We start from the raw sequence: 21,849 nt of genomic DNA on the forward strand, positions 1-21,849 counted from the left end.
CACCAATCTCTTTCTCCCACCTGGATCATTCATTTCAGCACACAGACATGATCTGATATCTCCTACCACAAAAATACAATCCTGCCTCAGAATTGCAACCCTCTCCCTTCACTGGGCCATTTCTTTGCACCCTTAATCTTCTACAACCAAACTTCTCAAAAGTCTACACCTGCTGTCTTTATTGCCTCTTCCTTCCTTCTAACTCCACTCAGTAAGGACTTGTGGGCATTTCTCCCACATGACGAATAACAGCTTTACTGAAACAGGAGGAAAGACTACAATTCTAAGTCTCCAACATCAGTTAAATTCATCTTGGGTATGTATGCACACAAGTCAATAATGCACACAAGTCAACTGATAAGATGACAACATGAACTGCCACAATCAAGGTCCCTTGTGCAACACACCATTGGTAGAAGCCACAGATCAGAAGGCCTATCACCATTTCAGAGATGTTAAAACGAAGCAAAGCAGTTTCTATTTGATGTTTACCACCAAAACCTCAGAACTTCTCCCAATTCTACAAGGATGTAACATTTTAAGGCCAGGCACTGTAGATGAGCCATCTTTAATCCTCAGGTACTTGGTGCAAGTTTGCCTAATAAATGTTTGTAAAAACTGGAGGAATGAAGGGATGATTTAGATAAGTGAGACTTGTAACTCACCAACTGCTGAATGACTCTCTCGACCAGTGTTGAAAATGTAATGTCCTCAGTTTCTCTGTTGTCGAACACATATTTAATCAGCTTGGCGATGGTCTCTGTATCTGTTTCTGACTCAAACTCATAGCCTTTGCTTTCCTGTAATATTTGGTTGGACAGAGTGTCAGATAATGATTGTTGTGCAATGCTGGCCTGGCCAGCTCCCTCTCCTCCCTTATGATTTGTCCTTGGAGTGACTTAAGGCAAGAACAAGGAAAAGTGGGGAAGGGATGAGAAATGTTTGCCTGAATCCCACAGCCTAACACAGCTGAGTCATTGTAGTCTTCCCTGAGATCATCCCGCCTCAGAAGCTTGTCCTTGCCATTAATCTGGACATTGCAAAATAACAGCAATCAAAATGATCAAATACATTGAGTCAAATCCACCCACCTCCCAACCAATACCACAACCTCTTCATACTTGAAACTCTCGCCGCCTGCATTCCCACCCCACATTCCATTTGGTGTATGAGTTGGTATGTTATTCAGTGCAGATACTTTAATAAAAAGAAGTTCATGTTCTTTTGATTCTGCTCTGACTCTGCAACGGCCTTTGAGGTAAATGAGAATGCCCTGCTCTCTCCTCCAGCAAGATCTGGGGAGGAGCCTGAGCTGGGGATGAGCTTTGGGTCTAATGTGGTGACGTGGCCAAGAGTGGACCTCAATCAGCTTCTGCCTTTTTTTCTGGAGGGAAATGAGCTGGTTGGAAAGTTTCTGGGAAAGACCAGTACCACTTGACTTAGATGTTACCCAGGGGAAGTATCTTACCAGAAATTTCCTCAGGTCTTTGTAATTTGTAATGATCCCATTATGGATGACCACGAATTCTGGAAGAAAAGTTTAGTCAAGAGAGAAATGCTATGAAGAAATGAAGTTCAAGTCAGATGTGAAGAAAGACAATTTGACAGCTTGAAACCTACAAACTCTGCTCATACAGACACTTGTGTTAAGCAAACTGCATTTACAGGGATTAGAGCTGACATCTGCCATGACTGCAATTTAAACCCAAGGAAATAACACATTTCTCTTTTGATAAAAAGCATCCACCAACCTGGCCACGCACTGAGCTCTGACTTGTGGCCTACAGTAGCATGAAATAGGCTTTGGTATTTATGTCAAAAGGGATCATTAACCCTTCATTATCTATTAACTGTCTTCACAACCATCCCATTCTCCATTGTTTTCATATCTATTGTGACTGTTTCTTCACATTGTTTTCTTAACCCTGTCACATTTTCTTTCATCTCAGCCTATTGTCTTAACTTCTCATCATTAATTTGTTTCCTAGAATCTGTATTTTCTTTGTGAAAACTTCTTTGTGTAATTTTCATACGCAGTGTAGTTGCTGGGTATAAGTCTTCCTTAAAAGTATGCTCTGGGCTTCCCTGGTGGCACAGTGGTTGAGAGTCTGCCTGCCGATGCAGGGGATGCGGGTTCATGCCCCGGTCCGGGAAGATCCCACATGCCGCGGAGCAGCTGGGCCTGTGGGCCATGGCTGCTGGGCCTGCGGGTCCAGAGCCTGTGCTCCGCAGCGGGAGGGGCTACAACTGTGAGAGGCCCGCGTGCCGCAAAAAAAAAAGTATGCTCTTCAGATATCACTGATAAGTCGTTAGAGAAATTTTACAAATCTTTTCTTATTTCCCATGTTGTTTTATTTTCAATTACTCATCCTGAGTCATGGCAGGCATTTCCAAATTTGGGTGTGGGGGCAATCTCCTTGGAGCCTAGCTGCTTTGGGGACACAGAATCATTGTCTGCAGTGAAGCGGGGGTTCACCCTATCATCTCAGTGGGCAGGAGGCTGAGGTTGAGGTGGCGACATTTCAGGGCACATGGTCTCGGTACAGTGTGTTACCTCAGCCAACACTGTTGCTCCAGGGACCAGCCTCTGCATCTGGCTTGGGGTTTGGCTGGATGTATATCCTAGGTCCTCAGCGCCGTGGGGTCTATTGTCCCCCTCCTGAGTGTAGGGTGCCTGACCCTGTAGTGGGGCGTCTCATGGCTCAGGGCATGTACCAGATGCAAGGAATGGTCCCCAGCAAAGAAACCTCACTACCCAAGTCTCTGACCATGTAGGTGTATGTATAGCCTGGTCCCTGTGCTACCTCTGGCTGCTCTGATGAGAGAGGTGCATGGGGCCCTCCTGTTCTCTCCAGGAGGCTTTCCTTTCCAAATCGGGCAAGGTGAGCTGCCTCCAGGCACTGCAGTGCCCACAGGGGCAAAGGACACTGACCAGGGAGGTGCTGCTCTCTCCTGTGGCCTGACTTCCAAGACAGTTAATGGCAGTGAGGCTTGTCAAGTGTTTAGCTAATAGTAAATACCCTACAACTACTCTTACGTGTCTGATCCTTACTCTAATATGAGGCTTGGCAAGAACCTGCATTATGCCACATTCTGGAGTCAGCTTGGGGTGGAGGATCCCAGCTGACTCCAGAAATCATTCTCTCCACTGGACACCCTCTCGCATCATGCCCAGGTGTGGGTCATGGGTGCTTCTGACCTGACCAGGCCCAACCCAGAGTGGAGACCCACTAGAAGGCCCAGTCTCCATCTCATATGTCCATGTGTCCTACTGCCAGAGGCCTGACACCCCTGGGTGCTGACCACAGAGTCCCTGAGAGCCACCAGTGGGAGCTGCAGACCTACCAGTCCTTCCCCCATGAGAGGAGACTGGGACATCATTTAAGAGAACCACCACATAAAGAATTGTCCTGGGGGCTCAGGCAAGTGATGTGGACCCATGAGCTGGGGCTGACATGGTGAGGGGGGAATTAGGAGAACTGGGTGGCCCTCGTTACAGGGACCAGGATTGGAGCAGGCACCTCAGATGTTAAACAAGATCAGCACTGCCACCTGCCCTGGATCAGGACCACTCTCTTCAGGGGCAGGGATGGGTATAGCTGGACGAGGAAGGAACCCCAATCTTTCCTCAAGTGCCCAGCCCTCTGGAACACTCTGGTCCCTAACTGAGGAGCAGTGCCCAGGCCTTCAACCCTTTACACCACCAAGTCCCACTCAGGCTGGGTCCCCAGAGCCAAAGGCATTCATGGGAAGTGCCACTGTTTTCCTGTGGATGCCTGCAAGGTCAGCACTACCAGGGTCCAGGTTGAATTTGCCTCCTTTCTAGGGCCCAGTGCCAACAGTTTGGATACTCGGGGAAGACAGGGATGCTGAGAAGCCAGTTGGTGGTGGGTGTGGATCAACCCTGGCACAGGTCAGGGCCAGGCACAACCACTAGGACCGAGCAAGGCTATACTACATACCGTTGCCTTTGTCTGAGCGCTGTGGGTGGCTGTTGACAGCATTGGGGACCCCGTGGGTGGCCCAGCGTGTGTGGGCAATGCCAAAGTGGGTCTCAAACTCCACTTTTAAGTCCATGCTGTCCTGTTCTAGATGAAGGAAAAATAAGTTTGCCGCACTTTAAGCATTGACATGGTACTGTTACATGAGGTGACTTCATTACATGAAGACACATCAGCTACACCAAAAGTACATCCCACCATCAACCACAAAGGCCCCATTCTGGAGAATTCTGCCAGACCCTTGCTTTAGTTAGTACTTATCAGTAACCTAACTCACTTAACTGAAATAAACTTACTTTAAAAAGAAAATTACAGGTCCCTACCATAAATGGAAAAGCAGTATCATTTGCCAGAAACATTAAAATACATTAAGTACTAAATATTGAAAAGAAAATTCTCAGCGCACCATCACCTGAAATAAACCATCCCACATTCTGGGAAACAGTTTTGCAACATGGACTTAACCCTCCTATTTTTCCATGCTTGGGTAGGTTAATATATTTAGTCTCCAATGCTGTTGGAATTAAAGATTTTAAAGTGATCCAGGCTGTGATTATTACTCTGACTTGGAATGTCTTTCACATACTGTAAAGTTCTTCATCAAGAGCCTTGACATTTCCTCTTTTCTTGACTAGCTGGATATGTCTTTCTTTGGCTTCGTTATTATTTCCATCGATTGCCACACCTGTAACATAAACATGATTTTTTGTACTGGAATTTAAGTTTTGTCTCCCACGCTTCATTACAGGGAATGACCCTGGGTGAGGGCTATACAGAACTGTGGATTTATTAGTTCTTATTCCCCAGGCTTGCTGCCCAGAAGAGAACTAGACAGTGTTAGGATATTGACTTGGAAAGAGGAGGCTGTGACTGTGACAGTGCTAACCAGCAATCAGGGAACACGTGCCTAGAACCCAGGCTGTGGCTGCCTCACCCCGGCTTCTAACCAGGGTAATTCTCGGAGTTTGCCTGCAGGAGAGGTGCCACCACGTCTGCCACCAAGGGCAGTGGGCTCATTTAAGGACATTTGTGCACTTTGCATTCTGCTACTTTAGCTGGTGTTTCCATTGCACTAGTGTTCCTGCAATCTTTCATCTGACTTGCTTTCTATTAAGAATTTATAGGAATATATAATTATCTGGCTCTCCTTTTTCTCCTAAGGCTGCTTAATTAAAAATGGGAAACAGACTAAATATCCACCTATTATGTGGATGAAGGAGTAAACTCTGAGATAGGCATCCAGTGGAGGACTGTGCAGCCACTTAGAAAGATTATGTTAGGAAGTGTTTAGGATAATGGAAAGAAACAATGTAAGTGCAAGAAGAACACAAAATTACAGAATTGCATAATTATAATTAGATAAAACAATAAATATCTGCATGACACCTCTACCGTCCCCAGACCCCAGACAACCACAGGAGGGACACAGATATTGATGGGGGGTGCTTGTGATGGATATTTTTTTACCTTTGCTTTTTCTTTCTACTTTTCTATAGAAATTTTCAAATTTCTTTAATGAACAAGTATTATGTTTATATGGCAGCAGCCTGCAGAGCCTACCTGCTGAGTCATAGCCTCTATACTCAAGCCGCTGCAGTCCCTTGATGAGGGTTTCAAAAATCTCCTTCCTTGTCCGGGGGACTCTGTAGTTCATGTAGGCGAAGATTCCTGTTAAAAGAGGGAAAACCATATGTTTATAAAACACTTGGTTCGTGTTTAGAAGAAAACACTTCTGGGGAAACAGATACCAGTGGAGGCGCATTGCTGAAGGGCTTCCAGGCTGTCTGCAGAGGAAGGTGTGGCCTTCCCCAGACATAATGGAAGAAGAGCAGAACTCCCTTCCTGCTTCTAGAAGGACATTGTATGCAGCCCTCCTGCAGTGACAAAAGGACTCACAAAGCATGTGAAGAACACACTCACACACCATGGCCTTGCAATTCCACTGTGGAGAGTTTCTCCTATGGACATACTCGAAGAAGATGCCTTTCATTGTGGCAACATTTATAATAGAAAAGATCAGCAAAACAAAGCAACCACCTAGGGCCATCTGGAAGTCCCCGCTATGTGTACTCCTTGGTTTGCACAGAACACACCTGAGAAGAGTCAAAAGGAGGTCACCCCAGCCTCCTGTGACAGGTAGGAACAGGGGCTGGGGCCTTTGCTCCACTTTCCACTTGGCCCTACTGCTTGGAGCATTACCATAAATAAGCACTACTTTTACGATAGCAAGCATAAAATCATCTCTTGGCCTCATAGAGAATCCTTATCTTCAAGGGAGGCCCACCAGCCTAGAAGATTTTGTTTGGCTTTATTTTCTGCATTCATATATTAAAATAATGTTTTCCCAAATAGGAAGAAACAGTCATCATGTTGGTTCTTTCCAAACTCCTCCACTTCCCTGCTTGAGACTACAGACCCTTGGTCTGTCTCTATCCTGCTCTGTGAGTGTCCCATCCCATTACCCCTCTGTCCTTTTGCCCTACACAGGAAAACCTTCCCTTCTCAAAGTTCAGCTCCAACCCCACCTCCCAGGGCAGGCTTGTCCAGGCCCTGGCCAGAAGTGTTCACCTGCTCGTACATCCTGAGACATCTACATCCCCTGACAAGGTCACAGGCGTTTTGGCACATGGTCCTTGTTCAATAAATGTATGTGGATTGAATGACCATGAATCTGTATTAAGCAGGGAAGCAACAGTATGGATCGTGAAAAGGGACTCATCTTATTGAGAACTCACTATATGCCGGGCACTGGGCTAAGCATTGCTACACAGGTATCAATCAAAGCTTGAAGCAGTCTTAGAGGTTGGACCTGCCATTACCCTCCCCTTACCTTCTGGAACTGGGCCAGAGTCAGGAGTGGAAACAAAGAGACCTGATTTTAGGACTTAAATGATCCTAACCTCTGGGCAGCACTGCCTCGGGGATGAATAGGGTTAAAAGAAGGTTTAATTTCTCAATTTTAATTTTTAAATTTTATTATTTTTAAATTTTCTCAACATTTTTCTGGGATGACAGAAAGGTCTGAGCAAAATTTTAAAATTTCCAGATACCTGTACCTGCACCCCCATGTTCATTGCAGCATTATTTACAATAGCCAAGACATGGAAACAACTTAAGTGTCCATTGATGGATGAATGGATAAAGTAGCCATGGAATATATATGTAGTATTATTTTTATTAATTAATTAATTTTATTTATTTATTTTTGGCTGCGTTGGGTCTTGATGTGCGCGGGCTTTCTCTAGTTGTAGCGAGTGCGGGCTACTCTTGGTTGCGGGCTTCTCATTGCAGGGGCTTCTCTTGTTGCGGAGCATGGGCTTTAGGCGCACAGGCTTCAGTAGTTGTAGCACGTGGGCTCTGGAGCGCAGGCTCAGTAGTTGTGGCACATGGGCTTAGTTGCTCCACGGCATGTGGGATCTTCCTGGACCAGGGCTCAAACCCATGTGCCCTGCATTGGCAGGCGGATTCTTAACCACTGAGCCACCAGGGAAGCCCTATATATGTAATATTAATGGAATATCATCCAGCCATAAAAAAGGAGGAAATCCTGATGTTTGTGACAACATGGATGAATCTTGAGGGCAATACGCTAAGTGAAATAAGTCAGACAGAGAAAGACAAATACTGTATGATCTCACTTTTATATAGAATCTAACCAAAAAACTAACTCATAGATAAAGAAATCAGATTGGTGGTTGCCAGAGATGGGGGATGAGAGGTGAGCGAATTAGGTGAAGGTGGTCAAAAGGTACAAACTTCCAGTTATAAGATAAATTCTGGTGATGTAATGTACAGCATGGTGGCTATAGTTAATATTCTATTGTATATTTGAAAGTTGCTAAGAGAGTAGATCTTAAAAGTTCTCATCACAGTGAAAAACTTTTAACTACGTGAGGTGATGAATGTTAACTAATCTTATTGGGGTAATCATTTTGCAATATGTATATACATATACACATACATATGTAACATATACCAATACATATATACATATACAAATCATTATGTTGTATATCTTAAATTTATACAATGTTATACATCAATTATATCTCAATAAAACTGGGAAAAATATTTGCCAGATATAAACCTTGGAGAGGGCAACCTGCCTGCAGATAACTAAGGGATGATCGTGATTATAGAGCAAACCACATGTCATATCTCTGTAATATCTGTAATGACTCTAGGTTATATTCAAGTCAATATAGTATTTTTGAATGAATGATTAATCTAAATGATTTAAACTAAATGATTAAAGTAAATATTATATTCCTAAGCAGTAAGTAGGGTCACATCATAGAAATTTAACTTGCTAAAATTAATCTAGACAGTCAAAAAATAGGCGATGAGATTATACAGTGCTAAAAATTATATTTTGCATTCTTAGGTACTGTATGCTACTGTACACAGGATATATTTGCACACAAGTATTAAGGGGCAGGGTTTATATTTAAAAACACGCACACTGTGGTTTCTGAGCAGTTACAGACGTTTTCTTTTAAAAATGGCCAAGGATAATTTTGGCAGTCAGCTATTTTTGTCTTCTAGGTCAGGTGAGAAGCGCTTTCCCAGCTTAGCATCTGTGCTTCAAGAGCTCACAATTTACCCTACGCTTCAAACCTAAACACTTCTGGTCAGAGGATGTATTTTTGTCACCTTACATATATATAAAAAAAAAGACAGCTACTTTTTAATGTAAATTTTTAACAGCTTCATTGGGATACAAGTCACATACCATAATATTATCCCATTTAAAGTGTACAATGCAATGGTTTTTGAGTATATTCACAGAATTGTGTAGCCATCACCATAATCTATGCTTAGGTAAAACTTTCTATAACATTAATTTTTCTGCAAAAAAATCAGGAAGTTCCCTGGAGGGATATGGTCAAATTCCAGTCAATGTAAAGAGCACATAGCTATGGGAGGTGGCTATATGAAGGATGCAGCAACTCACAAACCATTTTTGTAGTCTTTTAAACTGCAAAACTCTCCTGGCACCTTGGGAATTATTCTAGAATTATACCTGCACCCTCACAAAGGGGAGCTAACAGGCATTGCAGATGACACAAAGGCCCATACACCAACTCTTGTTTTTTTTTTGGTGGGGGGGCTGGGTAGAGACAATGTATATTTCCAAAAGTCAAATTATTGTCTATTTTCCTCCCATAAGCATGGAATAAAAGATATATATTTTTTTATTCTAATTTGTTCAGTGGCCTTGTCTTCTTTGTTGGCTTTATGCCTTAAAAAAATAATACACAGTTTTATATACAATCTACTGTGTTCTTCAACTTCTTTTTATTTATTTGTTTGGCCAGAATTCATCCTCTTATTCATTCTTTTGAAAATATCTAGAGCCTTTTTCCTACATGGCATTCACTGTTAGGTCTTACAAATATCAAGGAAAATAAAACATACATGATCCTTATAGTCAGAATGAGAGGTGGTCATCAAACAAATATATGCATAAATTGTTTTAAATGTTTTGAAAGGAAAAACACCAACTCTTTCAAATCCGAAATTCTTTTACAAGAGCGCTGTATGTTTGCCGATTCTCCCCTGCAATTCCCTGTCCTCTGAGCCAAACTTCACTTCTGTGTTTATTTTTTTATTTGTTATTTATTTATTTTTTAATCTTTATTGGAGTATAATTGCTTTACAATGGTGTGTTAGTTTCTGCTTTATAACAAAGTGAATCAGTTATACATATACATATGTTCCCATATCTCTTCCCTCTTGCGTCTCCCTCCCTCCCACCCTCCCTATCCCACCCCTCCAGGCGGTCACAAAGCACCGAGCTGATCTCCCTGTGCTATGCAACTGCTTCCCACTAGTTATCTACATTACGTTTGGTAGTGTATATATGTCCATGCCTCTCTCTCGCTTTGTCACAGCTTACCCTTCCCGCTCCCCATATCCTCAAGTCCATTCTCTAGTAGGTCTGTGTCTTTATTCCTGTCTTACCCCTAGGTTCTTCATGATATTTTTTTTTCCTTAAATTCCATATATATGTGTTAGCATACGGTATTTGTCTTTCTCTTTCTGACTTACTTCACTCTGTATGACAGACTCTAGGTCTACCCACCTCATTAAAAATAGCTCAATTTCGTTTCTTTTTATGGCTGAGTAATATTCCATTGTATATATGTGCCACATCTTTTTTATCCATTCATCCGATGATGGGCACTTAGGTTGTTTCCATCTCTGGGATATTATAAATAGAGCTGCAATGAACATTTTGGTACATGACTCTTTTTGAATTATGGTTTTCTCAGGGTATATGCCCAGTAGTGGGATTGCTGGGTCATATGGTAGTTCTATTTGTAGTTTTTTAAGGAACCTCCATACTGTTCTCCATAGTGGCTGTACCTATTCACATTCCCACCAGCAGTGCAAGAGTGTTCCCTTTTCTCCACACCCTCTCCAGCATTTATTGTTTGTAGATTTTTTGATGATGGCCATTCTGACTGGTGTGAGATGATATCTCATTGTAGTTTTGATTTGCATTTCTCTGATGATTAATGATGTTGAGCATTCTTTCATCTGTTTGTTGGCAGTCTGTATATCTTCTTTGGAGAAATGTCTATTTAGGTCTTCTGCCCATTTTTGGATTGGGTTGTTTGTTTTTTTGTTATTGAGCTGCATGAGCTGCTTGTAAATTTTGGAGATTAATCCTTTGTCAGTTGCTTCATTTGCAAATATTTTCTCCCATTCTGAGGGTTGTCTTTTGGTCTTGTTTATGGTTTCCTTTGCTGTGCAAAAGCTTTGAAGTTTCATTAGGTACCATTTGTTTATTTTTGTTTCCATTTCTCTAGGAGGTGGGTCAAAAAGGATCTTGCTGTGATTTATGCCATAGAGTGTTCTGCCTATGTTTTCCTCTAAGAGTTTGATAGTTGGAAACACAAAAGACCCTGAATAGCCAAAGCAGTCTTGAGAAGGAAAAACGGAGCTGGAGGAATCAGGCTCCCTGACTTCAGACTATACTACAAAGCTACAGTAATCAAGACAGTATGGTACTGGCACAAAAACAGAAAGATAGATCAATGGAACAGGATAGAAAGCCCAGAGATAAACCCACGCACATATGGTCACCTTATCTTTGATAAAGGAGGCAGGAATGTACAGTGGAGAAAGGACAGCCTCTTCAATAAGTGGTGCTGGGAAAACTGGACTGGTACATGTAAAAGTATGAGATTAGAACACTCCCTAACACCATACACAAACTTCACTTCTGAACTCACGTCAGGCACTTATGCATCTCTGGCTCTGAGACCCAGAACAGCCCCCTTGGTGGGAGGTGCTGCTGCCAGAGCCCCTGGTGGGCTGGAACTGGCTGGAACGGCTAAAGGTCCTTGCCATCAGGACCACCAGCTGTGTCCACACCCAGCTGGGAGGCTTGGCAGCCACTCAAGCACCGTTTGGTTGATTACTGTGGTGAGAGGGGCTGCCAAGAAGTGGTTTTCAAGGTCTTTGTGCAAGAAGGCATAAATCTAATTTTTAACATGAAATCTCTTGCATACCAACCTCTTTTCAGTAAATTCTTTTAAGCACTGTCTCTCTCCTCTCTCTTGGCTGGATTCTCCCTGCACACCACCACATGAAAGTGAATAAAACAGCACCTATACTGTGCTCTTATTATTTAAAAAAATAATGGAATAGAATAAAGCTGCTTTCCCAGGAATTTTGTTTGCTATTCATATCAGAATTCCCTTCTGGAATCCCATTCATCTGCAATAAAAGCTGCAGTGAGAATCCATTTTTTACCTATGAAATCAGTAAAGATCCACCAGTTTGACAACAAGTGAGAGTTTATATTTGTACACTCTCTTTGGAAGGCAATTTGGCAATCTCTCAAATTAAAATGTACACATCTGTTGCACAAAGCTTCTGCACTTCTAGGAATGTATCCAACAGATATCTGTGCAGAGATTCAACTGTGCATGCATTAGGATAGTTGCTCAGCGCTGTCTGTGGTAGCTGAAGACTGGGGACAGCCTGATGCCTGGCAGGGCCCAGGTAAGTGGTGGCACGGCCACACGTGGCCACTGTAGGGCCACATGCAGGCAGCCCTATACAGAGAACAAGGTGAAGCTGTGTGTTCTCTTGGAAAACAGGCTACATCTCCAAGATGTGTCAAAGAAAAAAAGTGGCCTGCAGAACATCTGTAAATTACCCAAGGTGGGGCAGGGAGACACATAGCGTGTTTCTGGAAGACCCAAGGAGCAGTGGTTGCCACTGACGAGGGTGCTGGACAGAAGGCAGAAACTCCTCTCCCACTGCATGTGTCCTTTTTGTACAGTCAGGATATTTTGCCACGTGCCTGTATGTAGAATGTTACCATGTACCACTCTATGAATTAGAGAGTGGTGGGTACAGGATTGTCAGCTAGCCCAATAAACTTCACCGTGGCTCCCCAGCTCTGCTCACCTGGAGGGACAACAGCCATGAGAAGGCAGAAAGCAGTCTGAGCACACGGTCCAGTGCGTAAAAAGACAGGGTCAGGGTCACCCCGCCTGGGTTCCTCCTCCCTCGCCTGCTCACTAGTCTGTGACAACAAGAAGCACAGAGGGTGGCAGCTATGGCCTACCACCTTCGCCAAATATCCATTTCAAATCCCAGCCCACTCCTTGCTTCTGCGTGGCCTGGAGCAAGTCACTGAACTCCCAGTGGAGCGTGGTGATGGCAGCACCTACTTCCTAGGGTTGTTGTGAGAATTCATGGGAGTCTTTGTAAAGCAAGAGGAACAGTGCCTGCTGCATAGTAAGTGTCTGTATCTGTGAAAATGGAGCAGGCAAAGAGCTTCCTCCTCCTGGGGAGCATGCGGCACAAATGCAGGTATGTATACAGCACAAAGGAAGCCCTTGAGAAATTATCATTAAATAAAACCACAAGGAAAATAGTACCAGTTTACTGGTATTTATTTTTGGCTTTCTACTTGGGGAAATGATGATTAAACCAAATGTGGGATCTGGTTACAGACTGATTAAGATGTAAATCATCCCATAAACATTTCTCTGGCCCACAGGGGCTTCATCACTGTGCTGCGTGCTGCGAAGTGCCAAGATAGACCAGTCAGGGGGCCTTGCAAGGCGAGTCATGAGAGGACATGATGCACAGGGACCACCCGACCCCTCAGGAGACTTGCAGGCAGAGAGGCTGAGAGCTGAGAAGTGGGAAAGGGGCAGAAGGCTCCTGGACCGACTCTCTGCAAAGGTGGCCGACAGCTCACCCACAGGCCTTCTCCTCTCCCGATTTTTAAAAAGTTACATGGCCCTGTTTATTTCCTATATAGCACTTCCCTTCTTGTCTGTTGTCTGACTCCCCACTGGATTGTAACCTTCATGAGGATGGAGACCACACGTGTCTTGTTTACCTGTCTTATTCCTTGCTATATTCCCAGAGCCCAGCGCAGAGCCTGGTACATTTTAGGTGCTCAGTAACTACTTTTTGAATGAATGAATACATGAATAAATGAATGGATTTGGTGGGGCGGGGGTTGATCAGAGAAGGTGACCTTTGAGCTGGGCTGGAGACAACCACCCTCAACCACGGACAAGCAGAGAGAACCCCCAAGTGTAAGCACGAGGGACAGAAAGGCAAGAGAGGTGGGTAGTGCTGAGTCTGGTGTCCCTGAGTGTTAGCTCCATTCACCAGGGCAGTGAGGCACTGCTCTAAGGGTAACCCTAAGACACTCAAGCACAAAGGCGTATATGCCCCAGCATTACCCATCCCCAACCATCATGCACTGTGAGGACCCTAGGAATAGAGTGGAGAGCCTTCTAGATAAATGAACCAGGTCCTGGGGAAGGATCCCGGAACTCCGCTGGGTGGGATTGCAAGTAAATCACAATCACCACTATCACCACTCATGAAGTCTTTCCATGTGCCAATACTTTCATAACCTCATCTTGTCTAATCCTCACAATGCCTATATCCAGGCTGTGGTTCCCATGGACAGACAGGGCGTCTCTGGCTCCAAGTCCAAAGAGTTGAGTAAATCACAACCAGGTCTACCTGATTGCAGGGGGCTCATCACTGCTGCCCCCCAAATTAGCATAAGATGTCTTAGAATCCTACTCCAAGGGATGAGAAATAGCTTGCAGAGGGGGCCTGGCCCGTGGGGAGATGCCCATCTGGCCTCTGATGGACACCCTCAGATCTCCCCTGGTGAGGTCCAGGCCATGTTGATACACCCTTCCCTGACCCCTGGGAGGTCACTCCTTCCCTGGGACATTCCTGCTTCTAACTCCACCTTTCTCTTCCCATCTAGGCCCCTCCTCACAGGGCAGAGGCAACCACAGCAAGGCTGGCTCTCACTATACACCTCCCTTGACCAAGAGGGATGGCGAAATACCTCCAAGCTGGTTGGAGAGATGCCCAGCCCTGGAGCAGAGGCTGCCTTGGCCCAACCACTGCAGCTCAGCGTATACCCCTTGCCTACACTGCCATCCTAGCATCCAGAGCTTCGAAACAGCTTTTCAGGGTCCCACTCTTAAAACTGATGGGAAAAGTGAGTGAGAAAAGGTTCCAAAGGTAGAAAAACCCAGATAAATTCAGAGGGACTCCAGAAGAGACTGTAGATGTGATGCAGGATGGACACGAGCCCTTTAAGAAGGGACTGTGGCTCCTTAGTCCAGCCCACCTTGGGGGGTCTGGGAATTCTAATGTTCCCTCCAAATATGGCTTGAGAGATCATGTAGGAACTCAGGACCAAATGCACCACAGAGGTCCATCCATGCAGGTAGGGGAGCTTCGACCTTCAAGTGACAGATAATGACAATGACAAGATGGAGGGGTAATGTCTCTGGATTCCCAGCCAGAACTAGGATCACTGAACTCCTGGAACCTTCTCTACAACCCCTGGGGTGCTTGGGGTATTGGATGGGGGGAGGGGTTGTTTGGGGCCTAGAGGATGAGGGAAGAAGGTCTAAGTTTACAGTGGGTGGGCTAGGGTCCATATTATGATTCTGTGGCTATCGTTTTGGAAAACTTCTCCATCTTTCCAAGGATCAGCTTCCCAATGAAAGACATTGCCCTCACTGTGATTGAGGGTGAACAGTCCCAGGCAGAGATACCACGTGTACCTCATACAGAGTAAGGCTCACTCCACTGGAACTATGTCACCACCCAGCCAGGATGGGACCCTCTCCAGACCAAGGTCACTCTTTCCACCACCATCCAGTGCCTCTCAGAACTGAAGAGGTTGACCTCCTTAGTCCACGAGTCTACTAGAGATTAGATAATATTCTAAGTCCCAAATTGGAAGACATGGCCAGTTGGATTTATGCCTCATAAAATTCCTGAGTGTGTGTGTGGCATGCCAGGGGAGGCGGGCAGTATACCCTTCCAGGTGAGGCCCTGGGGAAAGGGAGGCCACTGGGCCAGGAGCAAGGGCTGCAAAAGGAGGCTGTGGCCTCTCTGGATGTCCAGGCCTCCCTTGTGCAGACTGGGGAAGGCCACTTTATTCATGAAGTGAGAAGGACAATTTCTGCTGCTTCCTCACAGAAGTGAGAGTAAAGGTGGAGATCGCACAGCTGGGTCCTCTCACAAAGGCAAGAGGAGTCCCCAGGCCTGGCTCAGGGTCAGGAGGGGGTTGGCTCTTCTGGGGACAGCCTTACCCTGTTTCAGGCCTCCTTGGGACTCCAAGGGTTCAAGTTACCACAACACTCTAATCCCTGAGATAACAGGGGACTCTGCTTCCTGCAGTAAATGTGGGAAAGGCATTTTTCTTTTTAATAGAAAATTCCTGGTGTCCCTGTCCCGTTAGGGCTTCACCAAAACAAAGGGGAAGCAACATACAAATACTCTTAATTGTACTTAAAAAAAAACTTTCAAGAAAAAAAAAAAGTTCAAACTGCCAAATTCAGCTATGAAAAAGCCAGACTTTTTTTTTCCAGTGAAATATTTCCTTTGAAAATTAAAAAGAGGCAGATGACTAGATTAAATTACTTGGCTTTGCACCTAATGAATCTTCAGAACGTTCTCCCAAGAGTGTTTGTAATCTCAAGTTACTACTCCTTTATAAGCAAATTTTGCTAAATATAAAAATAACTCCTCAATTTAAAAGCACTATTTACTAATCTTATATCACAAAATGTCCAGAAGGTTTCTCAGAACTCGGGAAACCCCTGATGAATAAGACTGATGGGGAAATGGCATGATGATGCAGCGGGGAGAAGGAGGATGTGGAGGAGGGTGGAGGCCACGCTGAGCCCCTGCCTGGCTGGCCGCCCAGCTGGCCTCTCTGCAGCCCTCCAGAGAGTGCCACAAAAGTCCCATAAGTAGGGGCAGGGGTGTTAAAGAGCTGCTAAGACTGGCTCCGAAGAGCCAACTGTGTGCATCTCTTCCCAACTCCATGCTCAAGGACCTCATGCTGGTGACCTGAAATTAGCCACGGTGAGAGTATTCACACCATAGAAACTGGCAAACCAAAGAGCCGGTTGTTAAACATTTATCTGCACACTACTGTGTAGGGGGCTCCGTTTCTCAAGGCTCCTATGGCTTGGAGAGGCAACAAGCTAGGCGTCCTGACCCCAGAGTCTGTGCCCCATCAACTCCAGTCCAGTCTCTTCTGAGGCATCCATCCATGAACAGAACTGTTATAAGGAGGAAGGGAGTGTCAAATATGACAGGGTTCTGAGAGCCAAAAGAAGTTTGGGACAAAAGGATGAGCTTTCCCGAGCCAAGTAATCTCCCTGGATTGCTGTTTCCTCACCTAAGACGAGAGGCAAGCGAGTCCCCGTAAGCATTTGACAAGTTCTCCTGAAAGACTGCTGTGCAGTAAACACATTGTGTGTGGGTGTCGGTGTGTGTCCTGGCCCCTCTTGATTCTGGGGAATAAAACCATGCCTGTTTCTTGCAGAGAAGAGATGAGTGGGAAGGGTATCACGTACACACATAGAGAGCAAGATGCAAGATATTTATATGACATGGGAACTGACTTTTAGAGAAAGTATGAACACTATTTGGTCCATCTGGGTGTGTGGCATGATGCCAGTGAAGGAAGGGGTATTTAACTGATGCCTACATTCACCTTCTGACTGGGACCAGAGGAGTTGGGTGTGTGTGGTACAGATGCTGGTAGCCCTCTGGTCAACATTCTTGTAGCCATCTGGGATTGGCAACACTGGACTATTCTTGCAGAAGGCATCTGAAAGCAAGAACCCAACTGTAGCTGGATGAATAGTCGTCCTCAAAAATATTAGGTCTTAACTCCTAGAATCTATCTGTAAATGGAAAAGCATCTTTATAGATGTGATTAAGTTAAGGATCTTGATATGGGAGATTATTCTGAATTATACAGATGGGCCCTAAATGAAATCACAAGTGTCCTTATAAAAGGAAAGCAGAAGGAGATTTAATATGGAAGAGGAGAAAGTGATGTTACCATGGAAGAGGAGACTGGAATGAGTAGCCACAAGCCAAAGAATGCCAGCAACCACCAGAAGCTGGAAGAGTCAAGGAACAGATTCTCCCCTAGAGCTTCTGGAGGAAGTGGGGCCCTGTTGGCACCTCCATTTTGGCCCAGTAAAACTGACTGTTGGACAACTAGTCTTCAGAACTGTGAGAAAATAGATTTATGTTGTTTTAAATCAGCAAGTTTGTGGCAATTTGTTACAGCAGTCAGAGGATCTAATACAAATGATGAATTCAAGGCAAGGGCTTTACCTTCTAGCAAAAACTAAGCATTTTTTCTTCTTCAAGTCTTTTATTCCCGCCTCATAGATGACTAAGTGTAGTAATGAAGGACAGGGAAGATTTAAGAATTCATAGACGGGACATGCAATCCTTTTTGTCACATCCCCAAGCACGCATGCCGCCATGCCTTTTCATATGCTGTGCCCTCAGCCTGGCACACCTATCACCCTCTTCTCTCTGTAGAGCTCATACTTGAAATCAGGCCTGTGACACTGTCCCAGGTCCCTCTCTCTCTTTTGGGGAAAGTCAGTGTCTCTGCCTCCACTGTGCTGGGGTCCCAACCTCAGACTGCATGGGGGCCATCAGGTACCATCAGTGAGTGGGGCAGCTGGGTCAGGGTGGGAGAAATGGGAAGCTTGCACCTGTCATCCCAGGGATCACTGTAAACTATTCAGAAACATGGACTCAGAGTTGCTCATCTTCGGATTTTTTCAAGAGAAGCCAAAATCCTACCTATTTAATGTGAAATCTCCCAATTGTGTTATTCGGTAACTACAATAATTTTTTTTAAAAAAGTTTAAATTCTGTGCACCAAACAGAAAGATGTCTGGCTGCCGGTTTGATATGGGGCTGCCAGGCTGCAGCTTGTGCCCTAGGTCTTCCCTCTATGGCAACATTTACCTCATAAGTTACTCTGTCCCTGGTCAGCCTCTGGACTGCCCCTCCAACTACCTGCCCCTTCTCTGAGGGGAGGACCATGCCCACAGAGCCCCAGGGCCTGGAAAACAGGGCCTCTCCAGGAGCAGTTATTCTCTAGAGTGGGGAAAGTAGGGAGGGAGAGGGAATATAGTAACATTTTCATCAGCAGAAAGTCAGCAAAATGCCAGCAATTCCCAGATGTCAACAAAACCACCCATGAGTACCTATGTGTTGCTTCAGATAAACTCTCAGTTCATTAAAACTTTGAGGGTGATCTGCTTAGTGTGTGGAGAATCAACTAGAACTGGGTCCAGCTTCCTGTGGGAGAAGCAGCAAAGACAAGGGAGAGCAGGAGGCACTGTGAGCCCAGTCATCAGGAACTGATAAGGAAAGGCCTTTAGCTCAACCCCTGCTGACCACTGCGGAACCAGCCCCAGAGATCTGAGCTCTGAGGTGGCTTCAAGCCCAGCAGGGCTACAGCCAGTCCAGAGAAAAGACCTAAAACAACTGCTCAGACAAAGGTATGCACAGACCTCTCTGGGCCTCAATTTCCCCAAATGTAAAGTGAAGAGGTAAGTGGTTTATTCCAGGAGCACCTTCACAATTTTTGCACTATCCTTGTACCAAAAGCACAATCATTTCTTTAATATTTTTCTATAAAACTGACCAAAGTTTTTAAAACTTAAATAAATTCATTACAAAAGAAAACAAACATAAAGGAAAACTAGTATCACTTGCCATATATACACAGATCATAATCCAAAAAAAAAAAAAAACCCACAAACAAACCACACCAATGGGTTCAATTTTAGCCATCTGCTGCTCTGAGCTCTGAGCCCAGGACAGCTTCCTCTGTGCAAGGGCTGCTCCAGCAAGTGTCAGAAAGATGTTAAAGGCACATTAGCACCCAGCTGAGACTTTCTCTTGGCTACTTGAAAAGGAAATAACTTTCCCAGGCAGGAATTCCACAAGACTCCCAGACTTCACTGAGGACTAGAGGGTGGGGTGTGCCAGCAGGGAGCCCTGTTGGGAGGACACAGGTAGTTACAAACCAAAGCTCATCCTTTCCCTAGGGGCCAAAAACACAGCAGCCCTTTAAGAAAGCAGAACAAACTCAGAATTGAGAGTCTGAGCGCCCCCAGGCTCAGAAGGACAACAGAGAAAGGTGGGTATACATAGGAAGCAGGATGGCTAGGGTGGTGGTAGGGGCAGAAGGGCATCTGACAGGAGGAAGGAGGGAAGCTGCTCATGCTGGAGGGGCAGACCCAGTGGGAGGGTCTTGGTGCACCAGTCTGGCTCTAAGACCACCAGGTGGCCAAGGGCCTTGAATGCCACACTAAGGAGTTTGGAACCCAAAGCTTCTTGGCAAAATTGCCACCTTTGCCTTATCTCTCTCCCCAGGAATGCCTACCGGCAGCCCTATATGTACATTACCAATGACACCCAGGAGTACTGACATTTTTGCTGAGGGTTCAGGAATTTAAATTGATGTCTGCTTGGCCTGCGGGAGGCTGCACCCCAAAAGTCAGCTGCCTGCTCCTTGGTCAGTCTGTCCTTTTTCACTTTTTCAGGAGCGCCTGGCCTCAGAAACAAGGCCTGTACAGACCTTGGCCCACGGCTCACTGCTGGCACACCCGACCCCAGCAGCCCTGAGAACGGTCAGACAGAGGCCTTTCATGGCTTCAAAAGTTCCACCAGGTCCTCCAGCCACAGGAGGCTGGAATGGGAAACTGAATCCCACTCAAGGAAAAAAAAAAAAAAAAAATGCACAGTGACCTTTTGTCCCAGCAGAAGTTCTCGGCCCTCTCCCCAGCCAGCGGAGGCGGTCCAGCAAGGAGAGTAAGGAATTGCAGATGTGCGCTCAGGGCCGGGCCGCCCTCCCCACCGTCCCGCAGCCTTGAGGGACCGCGCCCAGTCACCGCGGTATTCGAGACGCCGGGGCCCGACCCCGCTCCCAGTCCAGGGCTCCCTCTCCCAGATTCCGCCCGAAGCTCGGCGGTAGGTGCTGCTTCTTCCCGCGCCTCGCCGAGAGCTTTTCCAGCGAAGAGGCGGCAATCCGGAATCAACCCTTCTAGGGACAAGAAGTTCATTTTGGGACGCGAAGAGGACGCACAGGCCCTTCCCGAGCGCACCAGGAGCTGCTCCCGACACCACGGGGACGGTGCAGGTGTGGTCGCCTCTCATCGGTGTTCACGATGGGCTAAGAGTCGCGTTGGGCACCCGGCGCCCGGGATGCGCGCTAGCTTGCGCCTGGCCGCCTTGTGGGCGACTCGGGGGCGCTTTCCTCACTGGACATGGGGTGCGGACACACCTCTGTGTTTCGAGGGTCCAGGCCTAGGACAGGACCAACTCCCTCCCCTCTGTGCGTTCGAGAACGGGGTTGAGCACCCTCCCCTTCACCCCTCCTTGGGACACCCACTCGGCGGCCGGGGCAAGGGGAGGCAGGCCCAGCCCGTGAAAGCCCCTCTGTCGGGGACCAGGGCAAATCGACGCCCCCATCTCGCGCCGTCTCCAGTCACCAGGGCCCGGCTCTTGGGCCCAGGCTCTGAGAGGCCGGGGCGCCGGAACCCGCGGCCGCCACGGAGGGGGCCGCAGGTGGGCGCTGCACTCACCACACATCTTGGCCGCTCCTCACACCCTTCCCAGCTCCGGGCCTCTACGCTCAGCTGACACTGGACAGCCCCGTGCGCACCTCGCGCTCCTGGACTCTAGCTCCCGCCGCTCGGCCTCTGGCCCTTATAGCTCATAGCCCTCCTCCAGGGGCGGGGTCGAGGCGTGGCCTCCTCCCGCCTGCCCGCTTCCCATTGGACCCCGGTTGTCGTGACAACGGCGGGCACTTGGCCCCCAGGAGTCTGGGCAGCGGGCTAGGGGCGGCTCCCAGGCGCAAGTCCCGGCTGTAGCACGTGGGCATCCGGCGTTAGATTCTGGAAACGGGCTGGTGGGGGCAGCACGCTTCCTGAGTTCAGACCCAGACTCAACCAGTGAGTAGACGTGGGACCTTGGGCAGGGGACTGAATCGCTCTGCGCTTCAGCCTTCCTGTCTGTAGAATAGGGATAACAATGGAACCTACCTCCCGGGTCGTAATGTTGTTTAAAGCAGTCTGTGTAAGTCACAGAGTACAATGTCGGGCATAATAATACGTGTTCCGGGTGTGCACCCCTCTGTGTGCCAGACTCCTCTCAGGGCGCCAGAGACGCAGCACAAGGTAGGCTCAGAGATGGAAAGGGACTTTGCCAAAATTGGGCAGCCGAGGCGGTGTCAGAACTCGAACCTGGGATTTATTGCAGAGCCGGAAGTCGGAGGCCGGGATTCCCCAAGTATTGAGCAAAGCTGGGGGAACCCAGGAAGCCGCCTCCTCCCAGAGGGGCGCTGGTTGACTTCTCCGCGCAGCTGGCCTGCGCTCGGCCGACCTAATCTCGGGAGCCCTAATCTGGCCCCGCCGTGAGTCACAGAGGCCTGGGTTCCCCCGCCTGGTTACCGGCTGCCCCCTCCCCTTCCCCCTGTACTTTG

The 21,849-nt window shown here is 46.7% G+C and overlaps 1 protein-coding gene across 4 annotated transcripts in view; it reads right to left on the bottom strand.

Moving 5' to 3' along the window:
* The window catches only part of GFPT2 (glutamine-fructose-6-phosphate transaminase 2), a 45,541-nt gene extending 24,476 nt beyond the window's left edge, over positions 1-21,065 (bottom strand). Inside the window, exons 1-7 of one of the 4 annotated variants that reach the window (XM_032627115.1) lie at positions 20,951-21,048; positions 17,035-17,151; positions 5,562-5,669; positions 4,588-4,686; positions 3,963-4,088; positions 1,469-1,527; positions 666-800 (exon numbers count right to left, since the gene is read on the bottom strand). In XM_032627115.1, coding sequence (XP_032483006.1) covers positions 666-800; positions 1,469-1,527; positions 3,963-4,088; positions 4,588-4,686; positions 5,562-5,669; positions 17,035-17,151; positions 20,951-20,957 — 651 coding nt within the window. In that variant the 5' untranslated portion in view covers positions 20,958-21,048. Of the gene's footprint in view, positions 1-665; positions 801-1,468; positions 1,528-3,962; positions 4,089-4,587; positions 4,687-5,561; positions 5,670-17,034; positions 17,152-20,950 lie in introns of all 4 variants that reach the window. The other 3 variants (XM_032627116.1, XM_032627117.1, XM_032627118.1) reach the window with 3 other exon arrangements.
* Between the last annotated feature and the right edge of the window lie 784 nt (positions 21,066-21,849).

Source organism: Phocoena sinus, chromosome 3, assembly GCF_008692025.1.
Source record: "Phocoena sinus isolate mPhoSin1 chromosome 3, mPhoSin1.pri, whole genome shotgun sequence".
In the NCBI taxonomy this organism is placed as follows: Eukaryota; Metazoa; Chordata; class Mammalia; order Artiodactyla; family Phocoenidae; genus Phocoena; species Phocoena sinus.